General features: G+C 37.6%; 1 gene segment (V, D, J or C); it reads left to right on the top strand.

Annotated features, from left to right (window-relative positions):
* The first annotated feature begins 798 nt into the window (after window positions 1–798).
* LOC128632983 (T cell receptor alpha variable 17-like) lies at window positions 799–2,494 on the top strand. The segment is given in 3 exon segments: window positions 799–942; window positions 1,104–1,462; window positions 2,373–2,494. Coding segments are annotated over 3 exon segments (519 nt in total).
* Window positions 2,495–14,491: the final 11,997 nt, after the last annotated feature.

The raw sequence follows: 14,491 nt of genomic DNA, 5'->3' as shown, positions 1-14,491 counted from the left end.
TAAAAAAAGAAAAGAAAGAAAGAAAAACTTTTGTCTGTTTTTCTCCTTTTTTCTCCTCTCCATGGGATGACATAGTCACTTATCTTATTACTAGGGCCCTGCTCACATCCCCCAGAGGTTTCAGTTTTTCAATTATGAATACTATTTTGAACAGTAATATTGGCTATATGTGTTCTTCAAACACACACATTGCTTACACAGTTTAATTGTAAAAAAAGAAAAAAAAAGAAAACGAAAACAAAAAAATTTTTTTTAAGCTTTCAGGTTCATGAAATAGAGTCAAATGACACTGATTAAAAAATAATAAACATGAGAAAGACAGACAGGCAAGGCAGCACACTAGGCCACGGGGGAGAAATGAGGAACACCAAGCAAATAAAACACCCAGTTTACCACACACACTTGAAGTGAATACCACTGCAAACTTCACTCAATCCTGCAAGCCTCACACACACCATGCATCACTCCCCTTTAAGGCCTAATGGCATGCTGGCATCTTTCATAGTATTACCAAGAACATCAGCTGGTTTGTTCCTCACCTCAGTAAAATACCTCAATTACTTATCATGACTTATACTTGTTCACAGCAATTTCTGATGAGACAGAAGTCCCTAATGCAGCGACACTTATAAAATCACTTATAAAATCATATACAACTGTAAATTAAAATATGTAATCATTTTATTATTAGATTAAATTTTTACATATTAAAATTATTAACTTTTCATAATGATATTAATTCTGCTTAGAGTTTGATCTCAAGACAAGTTCAACAATCTGTCAGCAATAGTGTCACTGTCATGTGATGCTGTAAGGGTGGAGCTTAATCAACCTTTCTGATGTTAACATATTAGAGTACAGAAAGAGCTTAGAAATTTTTTATCCAGCTAAGACCATTCATCATGTTCACTGTTATATTCTTGTGTTTGTGGTTTTCACTAGGTGAGTTAACATTTAACAACAAATAACTTTTGGTTATTTCAGAAATATGAATTGTAAAATTAGTGATTAATGTCTGTGTGGTGATATGATAAAGCAGAATGTGAGTACCTCTGGCTTGATTATGTAAACACTAAAATCATCTTTTCTCTTCTCTATGACAGATGACTCCATGGCAGATCCAATAGAGCCACTTGACACTCATAAAGCTGTAGATGAAGGTGATAATCTTACTCTGTCCTGCAGCTACAAAAAATTCACTGGTGTAGTAACCACCCTGCAATGGTACAGGCAATATCCAAAATCAAAACCTGAGTTCCTTCTTCAAATTTTACCAAGTGAACGTAAAAGTAACACTGGCCCACCACGTCTGTCTGCTGAAGTTGATCAAAATAATAAAGAAGTGGATCTGCTCATCTCCTCTGCTGCTGTATCAGACTCTGCACTATACTACTGTGCTCTGCAGCCCACAGTGACAGGAAATTCAACTGCACTGTACAAAAACCTCGACCCAGTTATGTTTGACTGAACAACTGATCAATTGCCAAAGTTATATAATTCTGCATGATATAATGTCAAAGTCACTCTAAATAAATTATAATTTGCATAACTGGGGTTTAGATAGTGCAATACAAATATATGTGTAGTGTCTATTAGCTATGTCTTTTGCTACAGATCTATGTTCACAGTCAGGATAACACTTCTTATTGGTTGCTAAGTACAGTGACTCAATGAATCCCCCACCCTCCAATGGCTTGATGATATATTAAAACACAAAAAAATACTTTCAAGTCTCAAAATGGAAAACTCCAAAATTACATTTTTTAGTCCTGTATTGCCAATTATTGGGCTAAATTATTAATTAACCCCACATACAGTAGCAACTGTCATCCTAATCAAACCTGACCAAAGTCTGTATGTTAGTGTTACCAATTTTAAAAATCTGTGGTGTCTTTAAGATTGAAATTGTTGTAGGACACAACAAATACTTCTGCCAGTGAAACTATGCACTAATGTACTTAATAAATCTAAACACCTCTACACACCTCATCACTGAAATGTAGCACAAGCACAATACTTACAGTGCTTTCTCCTAAATGATTACCTGTATACTAACACTTTACACAATCATAATCAATGGGTCAACAACATTTTATTACAGGGAAAGTACTGCACTTCTTGTGATTTAAACTACATACGAAATAACATATAATTTATGTAACGTATCGGGACTGGAGGCGGATGCAGGTGCAGATCAAAAAGTCTTTATTTAACACTAAACTCAAAACCAAAGTAAACGCAGTCTTCACCAGGAAACGAGAACATTCGAGGCATGGACCCAACCGATACAACTATATAAACTATACAATACTGAGCGAAGTGCTCAGTAACCAAGGCGTTTAAATACAAAGTATAATCAACTCAAAACATAGACACCTGTGGCAAATGAAAGTCACTTCACTAACTGCTCAGCAGGAAGCGAGCGGACCAAAACAAAGTCATGTGACTCACCCGAAGACGAGCCACTGTGCCATCTGCTGGCCGTGGCGTAACAATTTAGTAATGTAAAATACATCAGCGACTCATTAATGAATAGATAAACAATGATCTCTCATTTAAACAAACCTGTAACTAATCTTTCTGTTAAAATGCAACAGTCAATGCATTAATGCAGTCTAAGCATTTATTTAAAATAGTCGTTATTGAAATATGACCTTATTTAAGGGCAGGCAGACAAATCCTATATCTACTATAATACTCCGCGAGGTGTACAGGGACGTGAGCGGTATATATCCCCAATATAATCAGATGTATAGAACCCAATAGAACCATTTTCTGCACTCTTGTCAATGCACTTTTTATTTGTAGGCTACAGAGTGTTACATTCTTTCAGCAGTCAGTTATATGCCTAACATCGGCTATTCAAGGGGCTCAAAGATGACCACATCAAAATATTTTTATTTACTCATTTATTTATTTAAAGTTATATTGTGCCTTGTTGGTAGCCTATGCCTGCTGGAATGGGGAAAAAAAAATGTTCAGTGTTAAATAAATATTTTGAAATTGTAGTTTTTGTAATTGATTTTTTTTTCTTTGAAAAGCAAGACAAAATAGTAAAAAGCACATTTTGACTATTTAATTTATGCAATGATGAAAAAAATGGCAAAATACATGGACAAATGCAAAAAAAAACGTGTTCGGTATTCAGCCTTCGGCCAAGTTTTTCATTATATTCAGTTTTGGCCAAGAATTTTAATTTCGGTGCATCCCTAATATATATATATATATATATATATATATATATATATATATATATATATATATATATATATATATATATATATATATATATATATATATATATAAGGGATGCACCGAATGTTCGGCACACAAAAACAGAAACAAAACAGAAAAAAATGCTTGGTATACGGAAAACTCACGTAATACTTTGCGCTGTACAAAGAGACACGAGGGGTTTAAATGACAAATGTAAGCAGGGTTAAAACACAAGACAGCTGAGAACAATGATGAAACACATGCAGGAAACAACCAATGAAAAAACAGGGGCAGAGACAGGACAGATAAACATGTAGAAAGTAAACAAATTCAAGGAATCTGAAAACCCAAAAGCGTGCGCTCGCGCACTGAGCTCGTGCTTCAGTTTTCCAAACATGCTGCATGCTACAGCGCTTAGCATGAGGAGAAATCATGACAGAACCCCGACACACTCTGATCCCCTGGCTGTCCTGGCTCTCAGGGCAAAATGTCTTCAGCTGAACAGGGATGCTGAGCACCATCCTCAGCTGAGAAGGAAAGCAGAGCAACGTCCTCAGTTGAACAGGAAGGCAGAGCAACGTCTTCAGCAGAGAAAGAAGGCAGAGCAACGTCCTCAGTTGAGCAGGAAGGCAGAGCAACGTCTTCAGCGGGGCAGGATGGCAGAGCGATGTCCTCAGTGGAGCAGGCAGGCAGAGCGACGTCCTTAGCAGAGAAGGAAGGCAGAGCAGCGTCCTTGATTGGCTGTGTCGTCAGTCTCAAACATGAGCATAACTTGGTTGGCCATGTCAGCAGACTAGGGCATGAGCAGAACTTGGTTGGTCGTGCCACAAGACTCGGGCATGAGCAGAACTTGCTTGGCCATGTCAGCAGACTCGGGAGTGAGCAGAACTTGGTTGTCCATGTCAGCAGACTCGGGCATTAGCAGAGCTTGTTGTCCGTGTCAGTGACCTTGGACTGGAACTTGGCATAGGAGGTCACTTCATTGACCTCTAGCTGGAACTTGGCGTGGGAGGTCACCTTGTCTACCTCTAGCTGGACCGTGGCATGGGATGTCAAGAAATACAAGAAAATAGAATGTCTACACTTTTTTCCTTGTGTTTTCTTAAACATCAGAATGGAGGAAATATGAACTCTGACTTTGCTGGTGACAAATGGGCTGGTTTGACTATTTCAGAATCTGACAGGATTTTTCACACACAATAGTCTCTAGAGTTTACACTGAATGGTATGAAAAAAAAAAATCATTCAGCAAGCAGCAGTTCTGCAGGTAGAAATGCCATGTAGATAAGAGAGGAAACAGAAGAATGGCCAGACTGGCTGGTCAGTGGCAAACCTACATTATGTGGGGGCCCCAGGCAAAATAAATGCGTGGGGCCCGTCTGATAGATTTGTTATTTATTCATGTTACCCAGATATATTGTTGTGACCTTTTACTTATGTGAAGGAATCACAGTATATGCATGTTATGAAGATTTTTTTTTATTATTATTGAAAACAATAGTAAGAACTCTGTAACAGCCTCCAACACCCTCCCCCACTCCCACCCAAGCTCCCCTGTTTGCTGGTTGAATAAAATCCATAAGCTTGACAGGTCAAGCCCTATCACATAAATATCACATAAACATCTGGGTTGTCACCCTGTACCCTGAGAAGGGAACGAGGTGTTGCATGAGCTCAACTATGTGGGAAGCGCCCTAGCTCGTGACCAGTATCTGAAACTTGTGTAACATCATACCTAGTTATAGGCCTGCCATGATGAGATGATGTGGCAATTAAGCGCATCACATGATATAAAAATGGCACCTATGAACTGCACCATCAACCTCGATTATCTGAAGCGAATACGCAATTCACAGTCATGCCCCATATGACAAAGCAACGCAATGAACAGGGAACAGGGTTGCATGCGTAACCCAGACGTTCCCTTTCAAAGGGAATGAGATGTTGCTTGAGCTTCATGCTGTGTGAACAAGGATACCCACTCCGTCCTACCCACTCCGTTTACCACACACAGTGTTTACTAAGTGAATACCACTGCACCCTTCATTCAATCCAGCAAATCCCACACACACAAACCATGCATCACTCCCCTTTAAGGCCTAATGGATCAATGGCAACCCTGATAGCTGCCAAAACCCGCAGCTGTTTTTTTTCCCCCCTTCACGTTTATCCTATGCAATAAACTAATTTATTTATTTATGTATTTTTTTTACATTGCTGACACTGTCATGTGATGCTGTGGGGTGGAGCTTCATGAAGCTTTATGACGTTAACATATTAGAGTACAGAAAGGTCTCAGAATATTTTCATTCAGCTAAGATCATCATGTTCAATGTTATATTTGTGTGTCTCTGGCTTTTACTAGGTGAGTCAACATTAATGTTTTATTTCAGAAATATTCAGTGTTGAATTAGTGATTAATTATTCTGTGTGGTGTTAAGAAAGTAATGCCAAATGTAATTCTGGTTTGATTATTTCATGATTTTTAAAACATGCCTTCTCTTCTCTATGACAGGTGACTGCATGGCAGATTCAATAGAGCCACTTTTTATTCATAAAGTTGTAGATGAAGGTGATGACGTTACCCTGTCCTGCAGATACAACAGCAGTGCTTCACAAAACAACTACTTGCACTGGTACAGGCAATATCCAAAATCTACACCTGAGTTCCTTCTTTATATTCATCAAAGTGGAGCTTTAAGTTCTAACATTCCCCCACGAATGTCTGCTGAAGTTAATGGAGATAATAAACAAGTGGATCTGCACATCTCCTTTACTGCTGTATCAGACTCTGCACTATATTACTGTGCTCTGGCACCCACAGTGACAGGAAATCCAACTGCACTGTACAAAAACCTTGACACACTTTTGATATATTTACAGTAGTTCTGCTGATGATTTTTGAGAAATTTACAGAACTTTTTGGGAGGGATTATCTCTTTCTCTATTATGGGTTATAAAGAGTTTTGTCGGCACATATTGGATTACTAGGAGACAGTTCACTGGGAGTGAGGCAGGACTGTTATGAAACCAGGAAACCCCCTCAAAATATTGGGAGAACATGAAACCCTCTGCACAGACAGTAACCTGAGCTCAAAATTGAACAGGGAACTCTGGAGCTGTGAAGCAGCAACGCTAGCTGCTGCCTCCACCTCACAGATCATCAGCCCCAAAACATGGAAATTAGACAACATTTTGTATTTGTTGTTGGCGGATATTTGTTTATATTTGTGAAAATATGTGGAAATACTTGTGTCTTATTGGCTGATAGCTCTCAATTCTGCCAAACACTAGCTCACACAGTTAGTGTGAGGGAAAAATTCATATACACCAATCTTTATTTATTTATTTTAAACCAGTAAAGGGGTTGAAATTGAAACACTAATATTCTCTCATGCTGAGCAGGAAAGCAAGGTGTGTAAATGTCTATATGAGTTTCAAGTTACGTGAAGATGATATGAGCAGAGTATAAGGACAGATGATGTACTTTGCATGGCACTGTAGCAGCTAAACCCATACAGCGATAGCTTAGTTGCTCTTGCGCTTGGCTAGCGACACCAAACTAACCTATTCTCGTGTTAGATAGCCAAAAAGTTTTATATTTTAACAGGCTGGTAGTGTTACAAACAGTGATAACACCCAAGACAAGTTTTATGATAAATCCAAGTTTTTATTTGATCATGGCATACATTGACAGGTAAATTACCACAGCTTCTGGGGGTGAGTGACCAAGAGGAATCTCGCCTAGGGTGCCAAAAAGGCCAGAAATGGCCCTCACTAAAACCTCCCCATGTGAGACTGAACGTAATTCCAGTGTACTACATGAAGTCAAGAATCTGTCAGCAACAGTGGTGACACTGTCAGGTGATGCTGTGGGTGGAGCTTCATGAATCTTTAAGATGTCAACATAATAGATTACAGGAAGATTTCAGAATATTTTCATTTGGCAAAACCATTCATCATGTTCACTGTAATATTTATGTGTCTGTGGCTTTTATCAGGTAAGGTAACGTTGACATTTTGTTTTTTCAGAAAAATTATGTGTTGAATTAGTGATTAATTAGTCCATGTGGTGTGAAGAAAAATCTGAATGTTATGTAACTCTGACTTGATCATGTAAAGGTTAAAAATTGTATGTCTATGACAGGTGACTCCATGGCAGACCCAGTAGAGCCACATCTCACTAGTAAAGTTGTAGATGAAGGTGATAATGTTACTCTCTCCTGCAGCTACAAAAACAGTGCTTCAGTACCAGACTACCTGTACTGGTACAAACAATATCCAAAATCCAAACCCGAATACCTTCTTTTCCTTACTCCAAGTGGATTTAAAAGTGACTCCATCCCACGTCTGTCTGCTGAAGTTGATGATAATATTAAACGAGTGGATCTGCTCATCTCCTCTGCTGCTGTATCAGACTCTGCACTATACTACTGTGCTCTGCAGCCCACAGTGACAGGAAATCCAACTGCACTGTACAAAAACCCTGACAGTGTTTTGTTATGCTTTTCAAAACAGGTTAAATAATTTACATACCTTCAAACTCTCTCTCTCTCTCTCTCTCATACACTCTCTCTCTCTCTCTCTCTCTCTCTCTCTCTCTCTCTCTCTCTCTCTCTCTTTCTCTCACAATAATTTATATACACTACAGACATAATAAAGATGTACAGTTGTTGTTTAATTTGCATGAACACACAATATGGAAAAATCTGAGCCCCGCATAATATATGTAATGTTTACAGTATATTTAAATACAAAAATTAATTCCATGTGATAATTTCATTTTAGAACAATTAATTCATGTCTAAATTTATTTGGTGGGCCAGATTAGCCAGTATCCCATTAGAGCTTGTCAGTTCTGCATCAGAAGTAGTGCTGTCAAGAGGCTGACTGTCTCCATCTTGTTGGAAAAGGACAACTTTTTAAACTTACTATAATGTCTGGGCTTGACTTTCCTATAGCTAATACTAAATTTGTGAAGTATAGACATACCTTTTGTCACAGCTAGCTAACTGCTTCAATTTTATAGTGACATTTCTTAGAGATAATCTTAAAAATATCCACTGACTTTCAGAACGATTTGTAACAAAAATATGTTCCGATATATAGCCTAATAATATCAATAATGCAGCCTTTTGTGATAGATGGTGATAACTTCGTGGTGATATATACATGTTCGCAGCACTTGAAGTTACCTTTGAGTGCTATTTTGCTGTACTTTGCATCATCCATTTGGAGAGCTTTTCTTTTTTGTGACCTTTCCCCAGTTCCCCATCTGACCACTTCTTGTCCATTTTTCAGCCTATCTACGTTGCTTTCTGTCTTTGCTATATTAAAATGTTTTGAGGTGTTTCTGTACTGTGATACGTTAACCTCATAAAGTTACGTGACATTCCACCCCACAGCATCATATGACAGAGACATATCATGGACTGGATTATTATAATGGTCCAGTGACATGATAGTATGTTATTGTCATGTGATGCTGTGGGGCAGAGCTTTATGAATCTTCATGAGGTTTACTTATCACAGTACAGAAAAATTTATTTCACTTTTAGGCAGCTTGCCATTAATTCCATATGGCATGTTCTCTCCACACTCAACCCATTTCACTACTGGGGAGATTTAGAGCCATTATTCCAGACCCTTATGTATGGCCTATTTATTAAAAATACAAGCACCCTAATTAATACATGCATATGAAGTAATGCTCAAGAACATACATGTTAAAATGTGACATACTGAGATTGCTCTAAAGTTGGTGCTTGTATGAAATATGAACACAAATGATCCATTAATGCCAAAAGCTGGGTCTATTTGCACGATGATCATTTGCATAGAGTATAACTCCCTGGCACTGGGGTAAGGGGGTGTAATCAGCTGAAAGATGTTGGGAATAGATAGCACAATTTGCATTAGTAGTGATCAACATCTGATCACCTTTTAAGTCTCACTCTACCTCAGCAGTCAAGTACTCGAGGATTGCAGCACTGTAAACAGCCGCAGTGGCTCCTACACGGCCGTGACTTGTTGTTCTGGACTTCAGGTGTCTGTGAATACGTCCAACAGGGAACTGTAAAGCATGGAAGAGAAGACATTGATTTATTGATTGTTCTTTTAATGATGTCAGTGTCAATGGCTATTTTCGACACAAGATTAAGGTAGGTAAAACAGGATAGTCTGTAATTTCTGACAGTACCACAATGATAAAATTGTACAACATTCCAATGGTGTCAACAACAGCAGCTATATAATAGGGCTTTTTAAAATTTTATATACATACATATACACACAGTAATATGCATAATGAGTTATTACTCATTAATGATCACCTTTATAAATGCTTTACATAGGGAACCGTAATGTAATAACCCAAATAATTATAACATGTATTGGTATGTAAAAGAGCGTGAATGTGTGTGTGTGTGTGTGTGTGTGTGATTGTGCCCTGTGATGGATTGGCTTCCCAGTACAGGGTGTCCCCCGCCTTGTGCCCCATGCCCCATGTTTAAGAGGTGAAGCCGGATGCAGGGAGTTGATCAGCAACAGTGTAATCGTTCTGTGTTGTACTGGAGACGCTTGCTGATATTGTGAAGTGATTATCTGTACAAAGTTATGCTAATACAGCAGCACTTCCTGGGTGTGACCTTCTAGAAACGTTTTCCCTCATGTGTAAAGTTCAGCACACACAGTACTATTATACAGAATCCTCACAGAGCTGTGTTCAGAAATGTCTCAACTATACAACTTACTGTACATAGTGAGATACATACCACTGATTCTCACTGTAACAAAAGGTAATTTATTTTCATCAGTTAATTCATTGTGTTAATTCATAACCATGTTTGAAGCATTATGGTATTCCTTTCTGAAGATGATGTTTTGGTTTGTTTACAAAAATACTTCACAGATTTATTTCTTTATGTTCTTCTTTACAACAGGCAGTTTTGCAGATAAAATCTGGCCGACAGATGAAGATGCCAACATTGTCAGGCATGAAGAAGACACTGTTACTTTGAAATGTTCATATGAGTCAAGCAGTGAAAACATTTGGCTTTACTGGTACAAACAATATCCTAACAGCGCACCACAGTTTTTACTGTATAAAGGCGCAAGGTCATATAGTTCTGGGAGCACTCCTACTGACACTCGATTAGAGACAAAAACAAGCAGAAACTCTACTGAACTTACTATAAGAGGTCTAAAGCTCTCAGATTCAGCACTCTATCACTGTGCTCTCAGAGTAGGAGCACAGTAATACAGAGTCAATGAAAGGCTGTACAAAAACATAATAATGGTTTATATCAAATTTTTTAAACCACTGAAGATTAAAGTACATCACCGCCAACTTGTTAACCACAGAGACAAACAACATTTGTGGTAACATATGCAGCTGAAAGAAAAAGAGGAATAAAGAACACAACAACTACCCATTAAACACAGTGTATTCACAAATCTACATTTTTCATTCTCCAAAATATATTTTAATGACATGTCCGGTTTTCCCCAAACCCACTGTAATCAATTTTCATTCATTTGCTCATTTGTGTGTTTATTATGCATGTAGGTGCGTATGTACAAACAAATGCGAGTCTGATCGTACAGATAGAGATAAATAAGAAAACTCAGTTGAATTTGCTTTTCATTGCCGCATGGCAAGACCTGACTCTACAGAACTTAACAGAATAAGGGTCATGTTTTTATATGTGTATTATCTAAAATATATTTATGTGACCAAGGGATGATGACTCCATCCTTTTGAGCTAGCACTCTTTTTTTTTCTTATTTGTACTGTGATTCAAACTTTCAAACATGCATTTAGGTGGATTGGTGACACTGAATTGCCTATAAGTTTGAATGTTTGTGCATGGCGTCCTGCATTGGACTGGTGTCCCATCCATTCCTGCTTCTTGTGCAGTGATGCTGGGAGAGGCTCCACTGTAACCCTGATCAGGATTAAACAGTTACTGAAGAAGAATGAATGAATGTAGGCGTGTATATATAGACAGTTATGGAAGAGTGGCCAGGATAAAGTGGTTACTGAAAAAGAATGATGAATGAATGGACGTTTGTTAGGCTGAAGCTGTAGGGCATTAATCAGTTGCTTATATTAGTTATAAGGTAGAGTTGGTTTGTATGTGATTATATAATATCTCATAGCAATGTTGGTGAATTTTCAGGGTGGACCTGGGGCTTGGTTGCACAAGGCTTAACGTTGTATTTGCATTATACTAGGATGTGCTAAGTGTGTAGTAGAGAGTACTATACAGCATGAGATTTGGTTTTCTTCACTTTCACTGATATTGATGTCTCCTCTTCAAGATGAAGCTATTTACATGCTTTCCTTCGCATCTTAAACCCCCTGTATATGATGTAAAGTTGCTTTTACAGTAAAGATCAACCATTATTTATCTATCTACAACAAACTGTTAATGTTTACTAATGAATTGACTTACTTCTGAATAATAATCGTTAACACTAGCATCTTAAAATACTGATGATTAGTTAAAACTTTAGGTGATTTTTTATTGTTTAAGCTTAAACTTTTTTAAAGGAAACATGGCCCCGACAAGACAGTTGTCAACTGAAATAATGGAAAGAATTATAAAACACCTTCAAGCAGGAAATCCAACACGAAGTGTGCCAAAAGTTGTTGGTTGTTCCCAGTCAGCTGTGTCTAAAATTGTGTGCAATTATAAACAAAATGGGAAAAGTTATAAAATGAAAACATATGGGTACAACAAAGAAGACATCAAAGCGTCAGGAAACAAAAAAAATATATGCCTTGACAATAGAAAACGCACAACAAAACTAATGAAAAACAAATGGGAACAAGGGTCAATGTTTGTGACAGAAATGTAAGAAATCGGCTGAATGAAATGGGATTTCCATATAGACAAGCCAAACAAAAACCAGCACTAACACCTAAACAGAAGAAAACAAGGTTACAGTGGACTAAAGAGAAGCAATCACTGAGTGTGCATGATTGGATGAAAGTGATATTCAGTGATGAATCACAAATCTGCTTTGGCCAAGGAGATGATGCAGGAACTTTTGTCTGGTGCCATTTAAATGAAACATATGAAGATGACTGCTTGAAGAAAACAACCATTTTCCCCACTCATTTATGATATGGGGTTGCATGTCAGGTAAAGTAGCAATGGATACCTCAATAATCCATCGAGAGAAAATAGGTTTGGTGATGACGAAGTCATTTTTCGGGATGATAATGCATCTTGCCATAGAGCAAACAGTGTTAAAGCTTTTCTTCAACTCAATGACATGGCCAGCAAACAGTCCGGATCTCAATCCGATTTTTTTAACTTGGTCCATGACAAGGCTCCATCCTGCAACTTTGATCTGTCAAGCATTATTCAAGATAGTTAGAAACAGCCTGATGGAGAATATTGGTTTTCATTAGTGAAATTCATGCCTCAAAGAATTCAGACTGTCATAAAAGTCAGAGAAGGAGCAACAAAGTACTAATTGTGTAGTTTTTTTTGTTGATGATTCCATAATTTTTCCCTTAAAATTGAGTGATTCCATATTTTTTTTCCTTTACTTGATCTGGAAAAAATGATGCCATTAATTAAAAAAAATAATTTAATCTGCTTGAGGTATGTTTCATGGAGCCAGAATTTTCAGCTATTAAACAAAAATTGTTCTCGGTCATTTCTGTGATTTGTTTATTTGCTATGAACTAAAAAACCTGGTTGAGCATCCTCAAAGCGTGGTGATTTCATAAGTTTTGCTAGGGGTTGTATAGGGCTTGGTCTCACAAGGCTTTAGCTATGAAAGATATCTGTTATCAAAGGCATAGACTTTTACTGATAAAAGCTAATCTGCACATCTAATAGTTTAAAGATAAAGTAATGGATATTGGGTAGGGGAATCTGAGCCTTTTGACACTTCTCTTTCTCTGCCATACAATAATTATATACAGTATTTCCTCTGTAACCAAAAACAGATAAGGTTATGGGCAAAAATGATTCAAGTTTGGCCTGTTATTAGCACTAGAGACACACCCAAAACTGGTGAGAACTTTTGCAGCTTCACAAATATAATTTTATAAAAAGCATGAAAATGGTTACATAGAGTTCTTTGACATGTTTAATAATAGAGTCATGCCTGGAGCCTATCCCAGAGTACCCGGGCCACAAGGCAGCGGACACCCTGGGCGGGGTGCCAACCCATCATAGGGCACAATTGCACACATATTCACACACTACGGACAATTTGGAAATGTAAGAATGTTACTTCATGTAGTAATGCTGTATAATTAGATGCCAAACCCCTGAATGTATGTGGTTTTACAGCATCACATCCATTACATAACACTGTGATTAAAGAATAAACTGATGTTCTGAGATTATGTAGTGCATCTAGGGATGCTTAGAGAAGTGCCAATCAGTCACTATATGGCACTTCTCAAATGCTACATGCTGTTTCTGTAACAGGATTTACCCTCTACTTTTACAGTGGCAAGTTTTTTTTTATTATTATAAGGTTTTTATAAGTCAGAATAGCTGTAGTCCACACCTTCAAACTCATTTTCTTAACGAGACTCCAGGTGAGCAAAAAAAGAGGTCATTAACTCAAGGGTACACATATTTTTTTTCCACAAGCACTGTGTTCTGACACCTTTCTATCATAGCCAGCTTGAACCTTTTCAGCAATCTGTGCTACAATAGCTCTTCTGTTGGATGGATCCAGACAGACTAGCCTTCTCTCCCCACTTGCATCACTGAGCTTTGGGCACTCATGACACTGTCAGCAGTTCATCAGTTGTCCTTCACTGGACCACTTTTTGTAGGTATAAACCACTGAATACCATGCCATGAATACCTGCCATTTTGGAGATGCTCTGGCCCAGTAGCTGATATTAGTCTATACCTCTTTTTCAGAAATATTATCAGAAAATTTAGCAAAATGTGGATGTTAACAGAATTAACATACAAAATTAAATGTATTATCTACATATAATAATTGTTTAAATTAAATGATTAAATAATGGACTGTTACACTGCCATTGTAATTTCAAGTTAAATGAGGGCAGAATTTACATGACTACACCTAAGAAAAAGTGGGTGGAGCTAGATCTGGAGAGATACAGTTGAGACAGATTCACAAAGATGCTGCCAATTACGTCTACTGCAAGAGAGACGCTCACAGCAATCATGTTACTCTTCTTCATTTTTATAGTTGTTAAAAACATTGGTAAGTCATTTACATTATACACAAATTTTAGCTGCATGCTGGAGATTTGTCGATTTAA

This window comes from Ictalurus punctatus, chromosome 7 (assembly GCF_001660625.3).
Source record: "Ictalurus punctatus breed USDA103 chromosome 7, Coco_2.0, whole genome shotgun sequence".
In the NCBI taxonomy this organism is placed as follows: domain Eukaryota; kingdom Metazoa; phylum Chordata; class Actinopteri; order Siluriformes; family Ictaluridae; genus Ictalurus; species Ictalurus punctatus.
The sequence above is the reverse complement of the archived record's forward strand: the minus strand, read 5'-3'. Positions and strand labels throughout refer to the sequence as shown.